We start from the raw sequence: 22,437 nt of genomic DNA on the forward strand, positions 1-22,437 counted from the left end.
TCCTACCCACTGGACTACCAGGGAATTCCTGCAATCCTTAGTTTTTTATCTTTCAAGATGGAAGCCAATTCCATCCTTTCAAAAATCCTTTGTACTCAGACTACTCAGCGTTTCCTTTCTTTAAACGCTGCCAGAGGCATTTTCAGTACACGTCACTCCTCTCGGGTGTAGTGATCTGCTGCCCAGCGAGCCTGTTCACGCCAAGCAGGCTCTGGGAGGGCCAGGTGACAGCTGTCCCCGTGCTCCTCAGCTCTCATCAAACCAGGCACGTTTCGGAGCTGAGCAGTGGTCAACAGACACACTGGCAAAATAGCTTAAAGCAGAGATGAATCTAGAATCCTGTGTCCTTGTTTGGACAATGTATAACCCCCTCGATTCTTAGGGCTTCCCTCGTGGCTCAGAGGGTAAAGAATCTGTGTGCAATGCAGGAGACCTGGGTTCAGTCCCTAGGTTGGGAAGACCCCCTGGAGAAGGGAATGACAGCCCACTCCAGTATTCCTGCCTGAAGAATTCCATGGACAGAGGAGCCTGGCGGGCTAGAATCCATGGGATTGCAGAGAGTCAGACACCACTGATGACTAAGCACAGCGCCTGGGTTTCCTAACCCCCGGGTTCTCACTCCCCTGAGAACTCTGCTGGACGGAAGACGGGCCACGGTGTGCCTACCTTGCTGCCCGTGACGGTGTCCACCAGGAAGCCGGGCACCCTGACCACCACACTGCTCCCCGCCGTGGCACCGGGGCTCTGGTCCCTGCATCTGAGCATCACCCGGGGGGGATCTGCACTCAGGCTTTCACACTCCTGAGCTGGGGGGCAGTCTGGAGGGTGGTGGGGCTCATGGTCTGGCTGGACAGGACACTGGCCATCTGGCAGTGTCTCCTTGAGACTTCCCACGTCGTCGTCCTCCTCTTCCTCCTCAATGCACGACTGAAGTATGTGAATCACATATTCCAAAAGCAGCAAATGGAACAGGTGCCAGGAGCCTACATTAAAATAACAACCCCCCAGTGAATAAGCGGACAGACAGATGGACAGATAAGCAGATCCCAGTGGAACGAACAGCTTTTCCAGGGCGCTTAGCTCCTGTGCACTAGAGCCTCTCTCCTCTTGGCAAAGCCCAAGAGCCTCTGCAGCATCCACCACCCTCGCAGCATCCCATACCCAGAGGACCCCAAAGGCGGCTTAGCACAGGCTCAGTGAGCTGATTCACGACAGGGAACATCAGCACAGCTGCTGCGAGACGGGGGGAGGGCCGCCCTGCAGAGGAACGGGCGCCCTTCCCAGAGGCGGAGAGCGAGCCCCTCGACCGCCCACTACCTGGTTGCATCTCCTGGGGGAACCGGTGAGGGGCTCGGGCTGTCCTTAGGGAGCTGGCGGGCAGGGGCCAGCTGAGTGCTCTGAATCCCAAGGCCTCTGGCTCCAGAGAACAAAAGGATAATTAGCGTTCAGTTGAGAAACGGGGTTGGGGGAGATCTGGCCTAGAACACTTCTTAAAAGATAATTTTTAAAATTAGTCTTTAAAAATCTTTCTTTATTTTAAATTTATTTTTTAGTTGAGGGATAATTGCTTTACAGAATTGTGTTGGTTTCTGCCAAACATCAAAAGGTAATTTTTTAATGAAGATAAAACCATGATTCTCACACAGATGTAAAATGAATGCATTTCAAAGATTTTATGGGACTCAATTAATGAGAGAATAAGCAAGCTGCTGCAACTGATTATAGCACTGGGAGCTCAGCCAGGTGCTCTGTGATGACTGATGGGGGAGGGATGGGGCAGTGGGGGGGAGGCCCTGGAGGAGGGGACATATGTATACATGTAGCCAATTCATGTTGTTGTACGGCAGAAACCAACAGTATAGTTGTAAAGCGATTATACTCCAATAAAAATTAAATTTAAAAAAGAATTCAAAGGACTAAACATACACAGACGTAAAGAATGCCGCTGACGTTAATTTAGATGCCACACGGCTGTCCTCAGCTGCACCCACCTGACATACTATAGTTTGCATTTCTGGGCAGGAGAACCATATTACCTGTTTGATACAATTTACAAGATCTGTAAAATAACTCAGACCATGAAGGTGGCACCAACCCCAAAAGGCTGTGTTGACCCTTTCTGTCCAAGTCAAAACTTTGCATAAGGGCCACTCGTCTCTGCTAGGTCTTGGGTGAGAGAACCTGGTTCTGTGGCATGACATGGCCTGGTCTGGAATAAGTCTGACCCCGAAACAACTCTGCTTGTTTGACTTTGTGAAACCACGGTCCATGTGCAGAGGAAGGACGGGTGGTAGTGAGTACTCTGACTTCATATGAAGGTCCAAGAAGGTGGAGGGGGAAACCACTGTTGACCAAGAATGGCACCCACTCTGTGAGTAAACAAAGGATGCTGCAGCCATCAAGCCATCACATCACAGCCCCCGACAATGAGCCCTGGGGGAACTCAGGATGCAGGCAGGGTGTCCACCCCTCATCTAGTAATCAGCTGCTGCAGCCGCCCCAACAGCACCCGCTGAGGAGACTCAGGATGAGAAAACACAGGATACTGGCTCTGGCGAGCTGAGAAGCATATTGAAGGAATGATTTCAGTGAGCCTAGACTCTTGCATCCTCCCATAGATAGAAGAGCACTAAATTCCTTAGGGCTTCCCTGGTGGCTCAGATGGTAAAGAATCTGCCTGCAATGCAGGAGACCCAGGTTCGATCCCTAGGTTGGGAAGACCCCCTGGAAGAGGGCATGGCAACCCACTCCTGTATTCTTGCCTGGAGAATCCCATGGACAGAGGAGCCTGTCGGGGTGCAGTCCACAGGGTCGCAAAGAGTCGGGCATGACTGAGCGACTAACACACACACACACAAATTCCTTAACTTGAGATGTCAGGTTTTCTTTAATCAACAGCAAACTTTTGATGTTCCCACTACGTGGTCTTTGTTGCAAAAAACTCATATACAGCCTGGTTCTGCCCCTCACCTCTTCAGTCCCTCAGAGCTACCTGAGATGCTGTGTCCTAGGCTTAAGTCCTCAGTTTTGTCCACTGAATAAAACGTTACTCTTAACTTTCAAGTTGTGCATTTTTTTCATTTGGCAGTACCACCGACTGAAAGGGCTGGTTTTCCTTTCGTGGTTGTACCTGAACTCTGCGTCAACATTAAGCCTGTCATCCTGACCTCCGTGGACAGAGCCTCACGATGAATGGGTGTCACCTGTGTGGCTGCTTACAGCCAAAACCCTCCAAGGAGACCGGAGTTTGCAGAATGGTCTGGAACATGGCATGTCTGCTCTCTGTCTGCTCTTCCTGACCCCTGTACCCGCCGCAGGGGCCTCTGGCTGCCCTGGGGCAGGGGTTCCTCCCCCTGACTGGTGTGCGAGCTCGTGTGGTGGAGGCTCTGTCTGTCTGTCCACGGCTGTGTGTCCAGTGTCCAGGAAGGTGCCTGGGACTTTGCAGGGATGCACAGGTATCTGTGGAAACGAGTGATCCCCTCCTGCGGGCCTCAGGGGTGATGGTCCCTCCCACGGCTCTCCTGTGCTGTGCGTCAGCACCACAGCTGTGACAGGTGAGACCTCTGCCAGCACAGGAAGACCATCCACTTGACAAGAAAGTTTGCAAGACAGACTCTGCTTTATTCTTCTCCACACAGTGGCGTCAGTCACTCAGTCGTGCCCAGCTCTTTGTGACACCAGGCTCCTCTGTCTACGGAATTCTCCAGGCAAGGATACCGGAGTGGGTAACCATTCCCTTCTCCAGGGCATCATCCCGATCCAGGGATTGAACCCAGGTCTCCTGCGTGGGCAGGTGGATTCCTTACTGTCTGAGTCAGCAGGGAAGCCCTCAGAGGCAGCTTTATCAATTGTTATTCCTGGAAGTTAAGTCCAGGTGCCCCAAAGAACCCATCTTTCCCCTCCGTTTTGGTTGGGAGTAAAAGAGGGTGCCTGGTTCTTTTCTCAGAATGTCCCAAAGCAGATAATTCAAAAATCAGGGGAGGTTTCCTGCGTATCTGGCAATGATGGCAGGGGGATGATAAAAGAAACTTCTACATATTGAACTCTAGAGGAGGCATCTGGCTTTATACATGAGTGAACCTGACTCTGATGCTAACGAAAATAGTATCAAACTCGTGGCCTATCAACCCTACACAGGTCCTCTGCTTTGAATGTTAGAGAAAAGGACATATTGACCAGAAGTAAAGAACGTCCATGTTGGAAACAAAGATTAAATGCCTCCCTTCCGGGGATGCCAGCGCTGGTCCTCCTTCAATGATGACTCCGTTTCCAGGTGCCAAGGCCATGCTGACTTGCTGTGTGCATGCTGGTCTCTCTCTCCTTTTTTTTAATCTTGAAGAAATGTAAGCCTGACTTGTTTAATGTTCTTTGTTCTGACAAGATATGAAACTGTGCTGCTCTCCAGAGCAGCTTCTCAGGGTCATCTGGGGAGCAGGCTTGTGGGCTAGTCCTAATGTGTGTGTGTTAAGTTGCTTCACTCGTGTCTGACTCTTGTGACCCCATGGACTGTAGCCCACCAGGCTCCTCTGTCCATGGGATTCTCCAGGCAAGAACACTGCAGTGGGTTGCCATGCCCTCCCCCAGGGGATCTTCCTGACCCAGGGATCGAACCCACAACTCCGGCATTGACAGGAGGATTGTTTACCACTAGTGCTACCTGGGAGGGCGAGTCTTCAGTCTGGCTCAAGTAAAACTTTGTTCTTATTTTTGATTGTTTACTGATTATTTTCATGGACAGGAGAGTGAGGCAGGGCCCAACCATTTGATGAATTATCATGTTGTCGTCATAAAAAGATTAGCGTGGTTTTGTGTGATTCTCTGTGTCCGTGTTGTATTTTACATAAATAGGCGAGAAGATGGTGAGTGGGTTTCATGTGGCCATGTGGAAAGCCCTGAGGCTGTGACCACAGCTGTGACAGGCAGGCTTCACAACACTGTGTGTTCTCGGACTTACCAAAGCTGTCTCTGTGACAGAGGGTCATGGCTCTGCTCACTGCCGTGAGGAGGAAATTCCACCTCAGCTGGAAGCTGGCGGCCAACTGGATAAACTCCTCTTTGCTTCTGCTTGGCTGTTACATTTTAGAGAGAGGGAAAAAAAAAATGCTGGGGTTTATGATAAAAATTGAGGCGAGCATGTTGTCAAAGTCACCCACGGGGGGTGCAGACACTGACGTGGCCTGAGGGGGAGAAGAGGCAGGATGGGCTGGGTGAGAGGAGGCCAGGCCTGGTCTCTCACCATCCCTTGTCGAGGGTGATTCCTGGTAAGACCTTTTGAAGTGGGGGAGAGAAGGCAGGAGGTGGGAGAGGGGCCCACTTCTTTTTCGAATCCCTCACAATTTTTTAAAAAGAGGTCACTTGTGAGGATCCCTGCAGGATGACCGCTGCAGGGCAGTCCTGCTGAGGCCCCCTTTGCAGCTGCTGTCGGGGACATCGGGGGCTAATTTATACTTGGCAAATCTGATGCTGTGATAAGGGGGCCCAGAATCCCACAGTGATGGGAGGAAGGGGGATTTTGGAAAGAACCACGCTGGCTGCTGCACTGGGTAAGTTATTGAGGCCCAGAAGGTCCACCTGTGTGGTCATCTGATGTGGCAGTAAACTGGGTACTGGGGGATGCTGTATGTGCAGACCAAGGAACTCCCCTGCCAGACCGACAGCAGCCTTGGGTTGCAGTTCTGGTGAATTACATACTGGCAGAGCCACAGGAGTTCCCCAGCACAGGCTGGGGTGAATCCCCTGAACCTCCCCTGCATGGGGACCACCCACAGTCTCAACCACAGTCTCCAAGGAAGAGTTGCAGTGACTGGCCAGGAATAAAGAGGTGCCTTTCCATCTCTGCTTATCTTCAGCCCCCACCGAGAACACCCAAAGGACCACTCAGGACTGTGGCTGGGTGTGGACCTGTAACCAAGCAAGACCCTATGGGGGGGGCCTCCCTGGGACAGACACCCCCCACCCCCACCCTCTGCTGGGGCTCCTTGCTGAAGTACCCGGATGATAGCATCTTCTGTATGTTTTCCGAGTTTTTCCAATGCTAAACATCACCAACAAGTGGAAGACACTAACTACTCGATGATAAGGAGCACACAGCCCACAGGCCTTCCAGTGTCTAAGGACCAGTAAGGTTAACTGCCTTGTTATCTCAACATCAGCCAATCAGAGAACTGTGCAAAAGCTAATCACACACCCAAGACCCGCCCCCCTGACCCGGCCCTTGAGAATGCTTTGCTGAAGGCCTCTGGGGGAGTTTTGAGCGTAAGCCACCCATTCTCCTTGCATGGCCCTGCAATAAACCTTTCTCTGCCCCAGCCTCTGACCTTCCAGTCTGTTCGGCTTCACAGTGCATCCTGAACACGAACCTGGGTTTGGTAACAGACTCCCTTAGCAGTGGCATCCTCTCCCCATGCCTCTGGACCTCCTGGATAGGGGGGCTCTTGGGAGGACCCCTGCTGGGGTTCAGGACACACAAAGATGTCCCTAAAGCACCCAGAGAAGGTGCAGTGGGCGATCTCAGCCCAATTTCCGAGCCTTCCTCCTCTTTGCCAGTAGCATGACGCCTTGGGTTTCCACGTTTAGAAACTACTCTTTGGCCCAAACTGCACAAGAACTGGGGGAGCCAAATGAAACACAGCACAGCTGAACGTCTCCCTGTGTCCCAGATGCTGACAACTTGAGATGATTAGTCATCTTGGACATGTCTGAAGCTTCACATTTTAACAGTCTGAGTATTTTATTGACAATAGTCTGTTTTTTTAATCAGACAAGCTATTTTAGAAAAACAAGCCCATCAAATGCAGGCGGCCACAAAACCACCGCTTTCCTAAGATGTCTCCTTCATGAGGGCTGTGGGGGTGAGGGTGGACACACCACGTCACGTGGGCTCGGATGCAGGATGGGCCTGTGCCGCTGCGGGCAGGACTGGTGTCCATGATCTCAGTGGGTTTAGCTGGGGTACAGCTGAGGCCGTGTGGGTGCCTGAAACAAGGACCAGAGGACAGGGAGCTTCACCCTCCTAAACAAATTGAAGCCTCCACAGCTATGCAACTGCGCACATGACCTCTGGTACAAGTGAGCTTTGCCAAGGACCAAAGAGGAGAGAAATCAAAACCACATGGCGGGGCTTCCCTGACAGCTCACTGGTAAAGCGCCCACCTGCCAACCTAGATGCTGGTTCGATCCCTGATCTGGGAAGACCCCACATGCTGTGGAGCAGCTAAGCCCACGTGCCACAACTACGGAACCAGAGTTCTAGAATCTGGGAGCCACAACTACTGAGCCCATGTGCTGCAACGACCGAAGCCTGTGCAGCCCAGAGCCAGTGCTCTGCCCTAGGAGAAGCCAACGCAACTGGAGAGTCACCCCCGCTCACTGCAACTAGAGAGAAGCCCATGGAGCAAGGAGGCCCAGCCAAAAATAAACAGACAAGTACAATTATTAAGGAAAACACATAGAATCTGGAAAGATTATTTCTAAGAAGCAAAGAATAAGAATAGACGCCTGCCACGTCTTAGAACCCAGCTGTCAAGCTCCTCCCTGGGCTTTCTGGGGGAGGGAGGGGTTGGGAAAACCTGTTGTTGGAGACTTCTGGAGAAAACTCGAGTCATATTCTGGTTCCAGGCCCTCCAGGTCCTTGCTCTCTGCTGCAGAGATGTCTCCCTCTTCCCTAGACTGGTTCCCCGCTTTCCCTATGCCCACTCTGCTCCTGCCGACCCCTCTCAGGAAGGCTGTCTCCCTTTCTCAGCTGAATTTAATCTTACCTGCCCTTCACCTCCCAGTCAAGCCCATTCCCAGATGCCTTAGCTTTCAGAGGGTGGTGTCTTCATAGGCAGAAGGCCTGCTGTTTGGGGTCCACTGGAGCCTGGTGCTGGGGTTCCCCCAATAGCATCGTCAGCTCCGACAGGGTGACTGGAAGCAGCCTTTGGCAGGAGGTGCTCTCTGGAGGAGGCCCCTTCCATCCTGTCTTTAACCTCGAAGCAGGCACCACCCCCAACCACCTCCCCGGCCCTGCTCTGCTCATTTCCGGTCCAAGCACACTTTTCAGACCTTTTGATCATGCAATGCTTTGCCTGAACTATTGCTTCTTTCCGCAGATTAAAGACATAGAAATGAAGAGTAAGAGTCAACAGATGACCAGATCTCTTCCCCAGCTTCCCCTTCAGTAATCTCCTGAACAAACTGTGTGAACAAGAGCGCATCTAAAGAGAAGGAAATGGTAACCCACTCCAGTATTCCTGGCTGGAGAATCCCACGGACAGAGGAGTCTGGCGGCCTACAGTCCATGGGGTTGCAAAGAGTCGGACACAGTGGAAGCACACACGCACACATGACAAAAAAATAAAAAGAGAGAGAGAAACTGCAAGGAGTGGACGAGCCTAGACACAAGCCTGGATGCAGTGGAGGACGGCGAGGACCCTTCCCTCCTCTTCTCAGTGATTAACTGAGATCACCTCCCCGTTTCCCTTTAAAGATGTTCAGGGCCACGCAGAATCTCTAGAGGTGGTTTTGGGGACACCGAGTTTCATCATCTCTCCAGAATGCAAGCATTCTGATCAAAAGCAATTTTCTTCTCTACCAACATTTGCTTCACTCCAGTACTGATTTCTGAGCAGTGAGCGGCCAAACCTGATTCAGTAATGTGACTGCTGATACCACTGATGATGACAATCAAGCCAAAGGGCGTACTGAACCCAAGTGACATGTCTGTTAGAAGGACCAAACCCACCCTACTCACATCCAAAACCAATTCATCCTGGCTTTCATGAACCCAAGCCTGACACTTTACTGGGACTGCATGTAAAACCCCCATATGAGCACCGTTCTCCCTGAGAAATGGAGTATCTCCTGCCATATCAGTAAACAAGGATGTCACAGTCATCAGTGATTCCAGCCCTCCAAAAGTGAATTCCTGAGCCCTAAGGGCACCAAGGAAGGAAGAGAATACCTGCAATCTGGCATCCATAAGGCTGCAGCCACTCCCTACGGTGAGCCCTGAGGAACTCTGGGTGTGAAAAACACAGGATTCTGGCCCCAGATAGCTGAGATGCATATGAAAGGAATGATTTCAGAGAGCCCAGAATCTTGCATCTTCCATACACAGAAAAGCGCTAAATTGCTTAACTTGGGATATCTGGTTTTCTTTAATTCACAAAATACTTTTGATGTTCAGACTACCTGCCCTTTGTTGCAAATTTCTATATAACCTGACTCTTCCCTCTGCCTCCTTGCAGCAGTTCTCTCAGGGTCATTTGAGATGTTGTCTCCCAGGCTTGAAGTCCTAAAAATTTCCGCTGAATTAAACATAAAACTTTCAACTTTTAGGTTGTGACTTTATTTTTAAGTCGATAACCCTCCATAGACAAACCCATCTCCCTCCTAAACACTCCTGCTTGGTGTTCACATACTCACAAGGGCAATACACTCACACTTACCTGCCTACACTCACCCACACACATGCTCACCCATGCACACATGTGCCACTTGCAAGCAGACACACACACACTTGTATGAGGTACAAGCCTCCGAGACACCACTTCCCCATCCCGAAGTGCCATCCCGGCCATAACACACTGTTGTCCAGAGCCCCAGAGAAAACCCTTCCCCTCTGCACCAGGTCCTGAGCACTCAATGCTATAACATAGCCAGAATGACCAACACTTGCTGCTCTTAAAAAAAATATATATGATTTTGTACCTGGAAGACAAATTCTTGGAGATTTGAAGACAGACAATTCATGAATACACTGAGATCTGTTGACGTCCCCAGCAAAGAAATTAAACTGCTCAAACCTATCAACAGACAAAACAAACCAAAAGATGGTGAGCCATGTGGCAGAATTTCCCGGTAGGTATTTGTATACCAGGTAACCTAGGGGACCATATTCTCACAGCGGGTTCAAAGGCATCCCCTGGGGCCTCACACTCATTGTGAACACAAAGGCTGCCTTCTTGGGTCGGATGTGTCAGCCCAGGTCGTCTGGTTCAGAGCTCTGTGCTCTTGCCTTCCAGCGACCCCCTCTGCTCCTTGTTGAAATGGGAAGAAAGATTTGGAAATCATAACTACACCTTGTAATTACGCAGAACCTGGCTCCAAGTGAGCTCACTGCATGATACAGACATGACCTCACCCATCCCCGCTGTTTTTATAAAGGGGATGAAGGACATCAAAGCCGCTGAGGGATGTTAGGTGCCTTGCCCGGGGGCTGTGGACTCTGGCAGCACAGACCTGAGGGGTGGAGGCTGGCAAGTGATGAAGGGACTAGGGCCCCCCACCTGTGCAGGCAGCAGTGAGGGAGACAGGGTGGAAGGACAGCCTTTGGTCCCCCCACCTGAGGGCCACCTCATGCCAGGAAGATTTGGAAAACCCAGTGGACTGCCTCAGCCCTGGAAGAGGCCCCACCAGGCTCCGTCTGGAAGTATTTCCAGGCACACCTTGAGCATTTACCTGTCAGGCGTCATGCTGTCTCCCTGCTGGATCTGTGCCCCCTTGCAGAGACACACAAGGAAGCCATCAGGAGCCTGGGAGCCCCTGGAAGGCTGGCAGGCACCTGGGGGAGAGGCCTCATGCCTCCTGGGCCCCCTGAGCTTGGGCTGGGGGAGAGAGCAAGGTTTGGGGGGTCACCTGGGATTTCCAGCGGAGTCAGCGGCCTGGGAGAGGGGTTTCCATAGCCCTGAGGTCTACTGGGTTTGGTGTGCACTTTTCAGATGCTGGTTTGGTTGGAGGGGAGTCTCCTGGGGGAGGATCTGCGATTTGGGACAGCCAGGTAGCAGGGAGTGGGGAGATCTTCAAGGGACAGTTGAGTGGTGGGGGAGGGGCTACTTATCTAGAGCTGTTGTTGTTTAGTTGCTGGGTCACGCCCGACTCTTTGCAATCCCATGAACTCTAAACCTGCCAGGCTCCTCTGTCCATGGGATTTCCCAGCCAAGAATACTGGAGTGGGTTGCCATTTCCTTCTCCAGGAGATATTCCTGACCCAGGAATTGAACCCATGTCTCCTGCATTGGCAGATGGATTCTTTACCACTGAGCTACCAGCGAAGCCCCGAGTTATTTCAGTAGTTTCATATATTAGGGATGGCCATGCCAGCCCCGATCATATACCAAACACTGCACAAAGAGGCGGCTGAAGGAGGATTACATTTCATCTCTGTGTTCTCTTCCAGGACATCGGCACCACTCAGGTCCCTAGGCAGGACTTTCTGGGAAATATTCAAAACGCCCTGATGTAAGATGGTGCATAGATCTGTCTTCAGGACGCTGACCCTCCTGCTGTTTCTCAGCACCATCCTCATGGTCTGAAGACAAAGGGCACAAACAACACTTACTGAAACCTCATCATCCTACTGTAGCCTGATGCCCCCCTCTCCAAATTACCATGGTTTTGTAGTTATCAAAGAGAAAGAACAGTGGATTGAGGGTATTGCCCAATAAAATGGAATCCCAGCAGACAATGAAAATGTCTGAATTTCCCACATTTTAGAACTGCCTTTCTGAAATGCAGCATTTAGAACGCTTCTGCCTGGGGGCAGGTGGGTGCGGGGTCTCAGGGCCTGTGGTGCCTTCTCTCCCAGCCCCTTATCCTCTGTGCCCCCAGGAAGGAGCCTGAATGCTCCAGAGAGAGAACCAGTGGCTGACTCGGGGTCTGCAAGGCAAGTGTGTTTCTGGAAAAGCAAAAGGTGGGCGGACTCTACAGGGTGGCCGAGGGGACTCAGAAGTCGTGTCTTTTCTTCCTCTGGGAGCCCTGGGTAGTGAATTTGGCCTCCAATGTCCAAAGGGATGCTTCCCTGGTGGCTCAGCAGTAAAGAATCAGCCTGCCGATGCAGGAGATGCAGGAGATATGGGTTCAATCCCTGGGTCAGGAAGATCCCCTTGGAGAAGCGAATGGAAACCCACTCCATTATTCTTGCCTGGAGGATCCCATGGACAGAGGAGCCTGGCGGGCTACAGTCCATGTGGACACAAAGAGTTGGACACGACTGAGCACGCACATGCACGTCCAAGGGGACGATCCAATCCCTGCCACATTCAGGGTGGGTCACCCGTATCCCAGCCCCGGGAGCAGGCGCCACAGCCACTTCAGGTTTATGGAGAGGAAATGGGCCCTTGGGTGCTAAGTAAACCCCCTGGGCAACACTGAAGGGCTGGTTCTGGAGCCTGAGGTGGCTGCTCCAGACGGGTTGGGATGGAGGTTGTGTTGCAAAGTCGTGGTCATCGGCCCTCGAACACAGAAGGGGGAACCAGCTAGAGGGGCTGGGTCTGGGGGAGAAGTTCTGCGCCAGGAGGATGGAGACTGTCAAAGGCGGGCTTGGCTGGACGCCTCCCTGGCTGGGGCTGCTTTAGGGCAGAGGGCTGGTCCCCGGCTCTGTCCCCATCTGCTGCCATGGGATTTCAGAACAGATTCCAGAACCTTTTCTCTGGCCCCTCTCCCCGCACCTCTAACACTGAAGCTGCGTGGTCACGCAAGACAGAGAAGGTCAGAGCCCAGAACCTGGTGGCCCCAACATGCATCAGGGTGGGTGGGTGCGCAGCCAGGACAGGGCCTGCTGTCTGCTCTGGGGGACACTCAGGAAACCTACCTTCGCCATGTTGGAAAGGTATGTCTTTCTTCTTAGCCTTTTGACAAACACAGTAACCTCTGTCAAGAACAATACACAAAGGCCATTACTGATCCTGTAACTTCAGATTCACATGAATGACTGGGGGTGGGGGCAGGGAGCAGGCTGGGAGAGAAGGCACACGCAAGGTGGTGCCCGGAGCTGGCACACCTGTCCGCCCAGAATGGCCAGCCACCTCCCTGCCTCACACAGCCAGGCCCCCAGTACCCTTGCTCCCGTGCCCTTCCCCACATGGCTCTAGATCCTCTGGGGGCAAGGTGATAACCCCCTACCCTCCACCCAGTGCTGGAAAAGTGGTGTCAGCAGCACCTGCCTCGGGGGCTCTGTGGACTTGAGCATTTTGCCCAGGAACTCTGAGTTCCTCCAACTTCCACATCCTTGCATGCTCTCCTTGCGAAATGACCAGAAATGAGAAAATGAGAGAGGGGATGCCCTCCTGGATGGACTCATTCACTCATTTTATTCATGCATTTGTTCACGGGGATACTTCCTCCAGTGCATTCACAGCTGGAGGAAGGAGAGGGACCTCCATTCTCCAGGGGCTCCCGGCTAAGGACGGGTGACCAATGCACAGTCTCCCACCAGCAGGGCAAGTGCTCCCGCCAACACAAGCCACAGGGAGAAAGGAGCGAAGACTTCTTGGGATAGAAAGTGCCGGGAGCAGCTCCACCTGGAAGTGGATCTTCAGTCTGGGTAGGAGTTGGCCAGGCAAGGGGTTGGGGGAGGCCGATGGGGGTACAAACAGCAGCAGGAACAGGGCTTCTTGGGCACCACCAGTCAGGAGACTCTGGGGAGCACCAGTGGGTGCTGGAGGTTCCTGGGGGCAGGGGGGCAGGGATGGGTCAGAGGTCAAGCAGTGGAGGAGAGTGGCCCACCCACAACAGGGACATGGTGATCATACAAGCTGGTCCTGTGAGTTTCCCAGCGGGTCAAACAGGGATCAGTGCAGCCAGGGGTGCTGGGGGTGATGGGAGGGGAGGGCCATGTGAACAAGGAGAGTGAGGCTGGAGGCAGGACCATCAGTGTGGAAGCTACTGAAGAGCCTGGGCGGGGGGAGGGATGAGAGCCGGAGGGCAGGATGAGGGCAGGTGGGGAAGGGGCCACCAGAAAACTGGACCCCTGTCCTGGGGGTCCAGCACACACCAGACCTCACGGTTCTCTCTGGGGGACCCTTCCTGCCACATTCCTGACTGCCGATCACACGCCCTGGGCCTGTGAGTTTCCAAGTGGGTCAAACAGGGATCAATGCAGCCAGGGGTGCTGGGGGCGCCAGGGGTGAAGATAAGGCATGGCCCGTTCTGTGGGCCCTCGGGGGAGATGGCACACACAGGGTGCCAGGGAGGCGGACTCGCAGGGTGGAGGGGAATAGGTGGGGAGGGCTGGGCGCCGGGAGAGGCCTCAGCTGCCCAGGAAGGGTGGGGCTGGGCGGGGAGAGCTAGAGGTGATGATGGAGAACCTCACAAAGGCAGGAGGGAGAAACAAGGGTATTTCCAGGACCATAAAAGACACTGTCCATCCAGCGGGCGTGTGCTGGAGTTTAGGAGGGCCATGGCGTCCGAGAGAAAGCAACGGTCAGCTTCAGGAAGGCCTGGAGCGGCTGCTGCAGGCTTGAGCAAGACAACAGCCTCCTGCGTTCACATTCCACGTGGGCATGACCGTCCGGGGGTCTGGAGTGTGGGCAAGCTGGGCCTTGGGAGGAGTTTCTAAGGAGGGAGCGACACTCTTGGAGCCTCGTGGGGCCTGAGCAGAGCGCAGGGAGGTGGGGGCATGCTAGGCCAGGACCCTCGTTGGCCCTGCTTGGGTGGGCAGTGAGCCAAGGACGGCGGCTGCCTCCGGAGTTGGCTGGAGAGGGCCAGAGGCACGGCTGGCCTCCCCCTTGCCCTTTGCTAGCTCCCCAGCCCCTTGGCCCTGCTTGGGGAGTCGGCAAGAGGGTGTGGATGGATCAACACACGCCTCCCCTATGGGCATTAAAGGAAAAGCTGAGAAAGCCGAAGCGCAGGACGTGTGGACTGCAGTTCAGCTCATGAGGGCAAAGCGACCCCAGAGGGGAGAGCGGGACTTCCCCGGCAGTCCAGTGGTTACAACTTCATGCTTCCATTGCAGGGGGTGCAGGTTTGGCTCCTGGCTGGGCAACTAAGATCCTATATACCCCAGGCTGCAGTAAAGAGGAGATGACCTACCCCAGGTGGAAAGTTAGACGCCGCACTTGCATGCACAGAATCCACGTTCTCCACGGAAACCCACCTTTGAATTTGGAGATCTGTAAGAGGTCTGGAAAGCCCTCCAGAGCAGAGAGGAGCCACAGCTTGAATTTCTTACTAAACAACCGGACAGATTTCAAATACTGAATAGAAACATCTTCCAAAAAGTCATGGAGGAGAATGTCCTCAATTCCCTACAACAGAAGTGACAAGACAGATGGCCACCAGCCAGCGTGGGCAGCCTCTGGTCACAAGAGGCCAAGGGTCACGTGAGCCACAGGCCAAGAGAGGGGCCCCCACCCAGCTAAGGACGCAGCCACCACGGAGCCTTGGCTGCTGACCACTGGGTAAGGACATCAGGCTGGAGAGGCTTGAATCAGAACTCTTTCAAAGATTTCAAAATATTGAGGACCGATTCACAAACGTACACAATATGAATGTTGGCTAAGACTGGTTTTGGTTTTGAGGTCAAACCAAAATCTTTAAGGGCTGAATCCAGCCTCAAGTTTTCAACCTTTGTGTTAAAAATTTAGAAGCCCTGGATTTTTTCCCCCCTAAAAACAAATATAAAATAAAAGGTAAAAGTTCATGACAAGCTTAAGGAAAGCACATTTTCACTACAGAAATTATATATAATTGACGCCCAAACCACAGTTCATCATTCTAGACACAGAGTTGAAAAAACAAACCTACAAACCCCAGAAGTTGTGTACAATCCAAAGCAATGACTCCAATTGTCTATTTTAAAAAGTCCTCTTTTGTTAAAATATCAGAATAAGGACGCTAACTCAATTCAGGGTTCACTGAAATGAATGATTCACTGGACCCACCAGTCACCCTGTGTCCGTCCCTCTTTCTCTCTGATGTCATTAGATCCCTCAGTCCAACCTTCTTCCCGTGTCACCTTGACTGTGGCAAAGCCTCCCCCCAACCCTCTGCTCCAATAAGGCGGCATTCAATGCCGCTGCCAACCCACTGTCTTCTCAGTAACTCCAAGTCTCCCACAGGGCAAGTGAGGTAAGTCCGGTCACAGCGACCTTGCTGTCCTGTGATGCCTATGACCACCCTCTGCCTCTGCCAGCACCACGTGTTCCTCCCAGAATCCACGTGTTCCACCACGCGTTTACTCCTCCGTTTTGAGTCTGTAGAATTCCTCCTTTCCTACGAGACTTGCCAGCAACACGGGGCCCTCTCCAGGCGTCTCTGTTCTTCCTTTGGGTGTCCAGAACAGCCCAATCACACTGTGTTGTAGAACCTTCCACACTGTATCACACTCACTGGCTTTTTCTCTACACGAGGTCACTCGGACTCTCAGTGAATTCAGAAAGGAAAGCTGAGTCTTAGGGAAAGATCTAAAGCACGTGGTCCATTGGCCCCACCACTGATTCCTCAGAGGATCTGAGATCCATGGACACCCCAGAGGGTGAGGGCTGCGGCTCTAACCCCAGTGTGTGCATGCTAAGTCGCTTAGTCGTGTCTGACTTTTCTGCAACCCCATGGACTGTAGCCCACCAGGCTTCTCTGTCCATGGAATTTTTCAGGCAAGAGTATGGGAGTGGGTTGCTATTTTCTTCTCTAGGAGACCTTCCTGAACCCAGGGATCAACCTCACCTCTCCTGTGTCTCCCACATTGGCAGGCGGGTTTGTTACCACCAGCGCCACCTGGGAAGCTCCCAGCACTGGGTACCAGTTTCCGGACAGGACACAAGCCAGCAGCTGGAAGGAACCGCCTACCTTGTACAGCTGCACGTCATAGCACTTAAGGAGCTGGCACACGTCAGGGAGCGACAGGAGCATCACTGTGTCTTGCTGCAGAGACTTCCAGAAGGACATCAGCAAGCCCTCCACCTGACGGAGGGACAGAACAAAGCTCTGAACCCTGCCTTCGTGCCTGGCAAGGCCAGTCCTCCACAGGCAGCTCATCAACCCTGAATGGTAACTGGACGAATTTCATTCCAACTGATGTTAAGCTTTGCCTGTTGGCTTTTCCAAGCTGTATTTAATGTATTATATTTTATTTTAAAAAATGTTTATCTAAGTAAATAAATCTCATTATTAATAAATAAATGCTTTATAAATAATATTTATTTATTAACAAATATTAAATTTATTTATAATATAATTAAGACCCACTCCAGGTCTCAGTTGTGGCACACAGGATCTTTTAGCAGTGACAGTCGAACTCTTAGGGCTTCCTGGTAGCTCAGATGTTAGAGAATCTGCCTGCAATGCTGGAGACCTAGGTTTGATCCCTGGGTGGGGAAGATCCCCTGGAGAAGGGAATGACAACCCACTCCAGTATTCTTGCTTGGAGAATCCCACATACAGAGGAGCCTGGCGGGCCACAGTCCATAGGGTTGCAAAGAGTCAGACACGACTGAGCGACTAACACTTCCACTTTCATGTGAACTCTTAGTTGAGCCTTGTGGGATCTAGTTCCCTGACCAGGGATGGAACCCAGGCCCCTGGCCTTGGGAGCACACAGTCTTAGCCAGTGGAGCACTAAGGAAGTCTCCCAAGCTGTATTTTAGAAGGGATTTTACATCCATCAGAGAGCACCTGCTGGCTGGGTGGAAGACTGGTCCTGAGGCAGTTTTCTAGAAGGAGGGCTGATTATGATAACAAGGGGGCTCTCCTGATTACAGTAGGACAAAGATCGGCCCTGGGGGTACAAACCAGAGTTCAGAATACATTTCCAGTGACTGACTGACCCCTTCAGTGATTTTCAGCTCAGGAAGATCTGTAGCCATATATAACCAAAGATATGTTGCCTCCTCCTTGACATGTTGGAATTCACCTACAACAGTTCAGTTCAGTTCAGTCACTCAGTCATGTCCAACTCTTTGCGGACTGCAGCACGCCAGGTCTCCCTGTCCATCACCAACTCCCAGAGCTTACTCAAACTCATGTCCATGGAGTCGGTGATGCCATCCAACCAATCATCCTCTGTTGTCCCCTTCTCCTCCCGCCTTCAATCTTTCCCAGCATCAGGGTCTTTTCAAATGAGTCAGTTCTTCACATCAGGTGGCCAAAGTATTGAGTTTCAGCTTCAGTATCAGTCCTTCCAATGAACACCCAGGACTGATTTCCTTCAGGATGGACTGGTTGGATCTTCTTGCAGTCCAAGGGACTCTCAAGAGTCTTCTCCAACACCACAGTTCAAAAGCATCAATTCTTTGGCGCTCAGCTTTCTTTATAGTCCATCTCTCACATCCATACACGACCACTGGAAAAACCATAGCTTTGACTAAAGACGGTGCTGGCTAAAGGGAGCCAGTGTGATTCTACAAAAGGCATTTCTTTTTTTTAGTACTATTAGCAAAATATTTATTCATTTTAAAGTGAAACAGCATTTTATCACGATCTGGGTTAATGCGATAAACCTTGGTAAAAGAGCCTATAATTCCATAAGTAGTGTATTTGCCACTTTATTCTGAGTGTACCTCCTGAAAGCCAGCTGCACCTTTTTAACTTTTTATTCTGTGTTGGCATCTAGTCAATTAACAATGCTGTGATAGTTTCAGGTGGACAGCAAAGGGACTCAGCCACGAACACATGTGTCCGTTCTTCCCCAAGCCTGAGGAGCCTTCTTTAAAGACTTCTGTTGAGGAGCAAAATGGCAGGGTCCTTTCTTTATTTCCTCCCATGTGGACCTGGTGGCCCATCTGAGTTGTCAGCTCAGGAAGACTCCAGCCTTCTGAGATTTCTGCAGCTCATATATCCTGAGGCAACACAGTACCAGCCCAGGTCCTCCAAGAACCCCAGACTCGTAAGCTGTTTCTTCTGTGTAGGTTGTGAGCGCTGACCCGGAGTACCTGATTTGAAAATCTCTTCTAGAGAAGACATCCAAAGAAACTCAGGTATTTAATGAGACAGCCAAGAACGCTGAGCAGGGTGAAGTAATCCTTGGACCCCCAGGCTGGAGGCTTCTGGGGCTCATGGGTCTGGATGAGACAGCATTGTCTCAGCCCACCCCTCGCCCCACCTCCCACATTCCGAGTCATCCTTCCCAATCACCTGCTACAGAAATATTTCTCTGATTTGTCCCTCTTTCTCTCTGGTGCACTATTCACGACCCAGCCCTCCATCCTTGTCACGTGGACTGTGGCAGAGCCTCCTCCCCACCCTCGGCTCCCATAACATGGCATCTGATGTCACTGCCAACCTGCCGTCTCCTCAATAAGTCAGAGTTTCCCACGGGGCTGTGAGATAATAAATCCGGTCCCAGCAACCTTCCTGTGCTGTGATGCCTGTGACCACCCTCTGCCTCTGCCTGCACCATGCGTTCCTCCCAGAATCCTCCTTCTCCCCCATTTAGCATCTGCTGGACTTCTGCTTTTCTATGAGACTCGCCAGCAACATGGCCTCTTCCAGGGAAACTTCTCCAGGCGTCTCTGTTTTTCTTGCCTTGGAAGTCCAGAACAGTCCAATCACTCTGTGTTCTAGAACGTTCCATACTGTATCACACTCATTGGCTTACATTGTTCCTTTCAGTACCAGACTATCAGCTTCTCAAGCCTCCAGGGGAATACCCTCTTTGTTCTGGAAATGGTGCTGGTCACAGGGTAAGAATTCAGTTAGTACTTGATGAAGCATTGTAGACAAGGAGTGGATTGGATACTCAACTTGGGGAGTGTTTATAACATGGTGTTAATAGGCCAGGGGTCACTCTGAAGACAGCCTGGTCCCTCCCTCAGGCCAATGTTTTCTACAAAGCAAGAAATGACTTCAAGCTGAGTAAACATTATCTCGCAAAGCGGAAGTGCTTAGAATACTGAATCTTCAGAAGACATTTCATTTAAATGTGTATTTGCTTCTCTGGATTTTCATTTTATATGGTAAAAGACAGGATTCAGAATGGTTAAAGGATTTCTTCATGCCTTTCACGGTCAATTCTAGAATACAATCCACTCTTGATGATTCTCATGTCAGAGCACCCTGCTTTGAACTGCTTCTAGTGCATTAGCATGTATCAATAACAGCTCTGAAAACCATCACTGAGAATCCCAGGGTAAATAAATTTGTTGTTGTTTAGTCGCTAAATTGTGCCCAACTCTTTGGGAACCTATGGGCTGTAGCTCACCAGGCTCCTCTGTCCATGGGATTTCCCAGGCAAAAATATTGGAGTGGGTTGCCATTTCCTCTTCCAGGGGATCTTCCCGACCCAGGAATAGAACCCATGTTTCCTGCGCCTCCTGCATTGGCAGGCAGATCCTTTACCACTGAGCCATCAGTACTTTATTTCAGATCAGCTGGAATTAGGATCTAAAAATAGCTGAGTTTATATTTAAAGTGTAAAATTATCCATATGAGCACCTTGGAAAATTTCCAGATGATTAAACTGAATAAAAATATCACCTTCAAGAGCTTACTGACTATAAAACAGCTGCATTCTAAGCACTTTAGTGTGATGAATTCCTAGTCCACATCCCTTGAGGGGTCTTTTCAAGCCGAAAGGTTAAGAAGAAGTCATAAATGCTTGCGTTCTGTAGATAAATCCCTACCCTCTCGAGTTGTTGGTTTCTCACATGTTGCAAAATGTCTTGACAGCAGTTGCAGTATTCATCAGCAAGAAAGGCCACCTAGGAGAATAAAGAGAGTCATTTCAGCTTGCAGCCCACTGAAGTGGGTTGCCATGTTATTCTCCAGAGGATCTTCCTGACTCCGAGATTGAACCCAGGTCTCCTGCATTGCAGGCCCTACAGTAATACTATCTGGCTATGGCATCAGCCAAACTCTTTCCTGGGGCTGTGTGTTTTTACTGATAGTTACGTGAAGTGGTACCCCACTCCAGTATTCTTGCCTGGAGAATACCATGGACAGAGGAGCCTGGTGGGGTACAGTCCATGAGGTCACAAGAGTCGGACACGACTGAGTGACATTTTCATTTCATGTGGAGTAATGCATAACTTCAACTAAAATTGAAGTTGCTTCATTTTTGATGCCATAACTCATTTATTTCCAGGTCTGTACCACCCACTCTGAAGACCACCGATCTTTGCCACCTTTCCCTCTCAAGCCCAATTTCCCCTTCCACATGCCCCCAGACCCAGTTGCTAAAAAATGCACAGACCTGTTTCTTGCTCTGTGACGGAGACCCTCATTCTAGAATGTGACATGATCCCAGGGGGAGTCTTTCTATAGGGCATGAGGAAAAGCCCTGAATTTCCTGACCATCACCCAGCCCGAGAGGGAATGACAGTCCTCACGGGCCTGGAAGAAGGCAAATCTTACTCCATCTTGTACAACTGTGATCACTGGCAGACTAAGAAGCCATTTACTGCCCTAGGCAGCCAAGGCACGGAGCATTAGTCTTCCTGATGTGTGCAAACTTACCATTAAAAAAAAATTTTTCCCCCCACACTGCAGTATGTGCAACTTCCCAACCAGGGATCAAATTCATGTCCCCTGCAGTGGAAGCACAGAATCTCAACCACTAGACCACCAGGGAAGTCCCAAGCCTACCATTTGATAGGAGTATTTCTTTGCCAGTTCCTGCTCCCAGAATGGACATCTCCTGAATTCAGACAAAGGGGATCCAATGGGATCTGTCTTGATCGGTGAGTGACTGTCACCCTAAAACCATTTTCACACGGATTATTTCTTTAAGTCAGATAATAATTATTCATTGCTACTATAGGTTAATATTTTATCCACACCCCTGGGCACTTTTCTTGGTTTCAGCAACGATTCCCTCTTGTTTCATTGCAAATGATACTAACCTTCCTCTATAAGGCTATACTCTCTAGTCATCAGGGAGCAATTAGGATTTAATATTTCACATATTTAATATTTCAAAGTGGCTTTGCATTCCAAATGCTGTATGCGTGTGTGCATGCTAAGTCGCTTAAGTAGTGTCCAACTGCCTGGGACCCTATGGACTGTAGTCCACCAGGCTCTTCTGTCCATGGGGTTCTCCAGGCAAGAACACTGGAGTGGGTTGCCGTGCCCTCCTGCAGGGGACCTTCCTGACCCAGGGATCAAACCCACGTCTGTCTCTTGCATGGACAGGTGGGTTCTTCACTAGTGCCACCTGGGAAGCTCACAAATGCTGTGTAGTAACAAACGATAAAAAGACGACCTATGAAAAATCCGGTGCCATAAACACATTCTGCAACGTTTGTCTACATGGTTGTCCACCCTTGAACTAAAACCATCTCCTGTCTGGGTCACCGGCCCTGGATTACAGAAATGGTCAGCCGTATATAAAAATCTCAGGGCCGGACGAACCAGGGAAGTGAGGGGCACTGACTTTCCTTCAGAAGAATAGACTACAGAATGTAAAACATTTTCATTAAGGATGGAAAAAGGCAACATGGCAAAAAGTGAATTCAACATTCCTGCCTTGTGTCAGCCACACTGCTGTTTACCTCCCCACCCTACTCCTACCCCCGGAACAAGGGGAGGCATGGCTGCTCCTGATTTGCATGAAGGACTGTATTGAAATGATTTCTCCAGGATTTCCCTGACGTCTTTTGAATAATTTCCACTTTAATAGAGTAGGTGAGAGCATTCCTGGGAAGTTGGAAGTTGAGCCCCACAGCCTGCCCTGTTGGACTGCACCTGGGTCAGGGGAGTCCCCTTCATCCTCTCCAACCTAATGGCCTGCTCTGGGTCAGCTTCAGG

General features: G+C 51.0%; 1 protein-coding gene across 3 annotated transcripts in view; it reads right to left on the minus strand.

The window, feature by feature from the left end:
• Positions 1 to 22,437, minus strand: part of RFX8 (regulatory factor X8) — a 50,482-nt gene that overhangs the window by 4,356 nt on the left and 23,689 nt on the right. For 2 of the 3 annotated variants that reach the window (XM_020898431.2, XM_070475197.1), the window contains 9 exons: positions 21,277 to 21,387; positions 20,316 to 20,393; positions 16,546 to 16,659; positions 14,855 to 15,005; positions 12,572 to 12,630; positions 11,134 to 11,290; positions 9,691 to 9,785; positions 4,955 to 5,069; positions 667 to 983 (listed from right to left, as the gene is read on the minus strand). In XM_020898431.2, the coding sequence (XP_020754090.2) occupies positions 667 to 983; positions 4,955 to 5,069; positions 9,691 to 9,785; positions 11,134 to 11,290; positions 12,572 to 12,630; positions 14,855 to 15,005; positions 16,546 to 16,659; positions 20,316 to 20,393; positions 21,277 to 21,387 (1,197 nt within the window). Of the gene's footprint in view, positions 1 to 666; positions 984 to 4,954; positions 5,070 to 9,690; positions 9,786 to 11,133; positions 11,291 to 12,571; positions 12,631 to 14,854; positions 15,006 to 16,545; positions 16,660 to 20,315; positions 20,394 to 21,276; positions 21,388 to 22,437 lie in introns of those variants that run through there. The other variant, XM_070475202.1, reaches the window with a different exon arrangement.

This window comes from Odocoileus virginianus, chromosome 2 (assembly GCF_023699985.2).
Source record: "Odocoileus virginianus isolate 20LAN1187 ecotype Illinois chromosome 2, Ovbor_1.2, whole genome shotgun sequence".
Taxonomy (NCBI): Eukaryota; Metazoa; Chordata; class Mammalia; order Artiodactyla; family Cervidae; genus Odocoileus; species Odocoileus virginianus.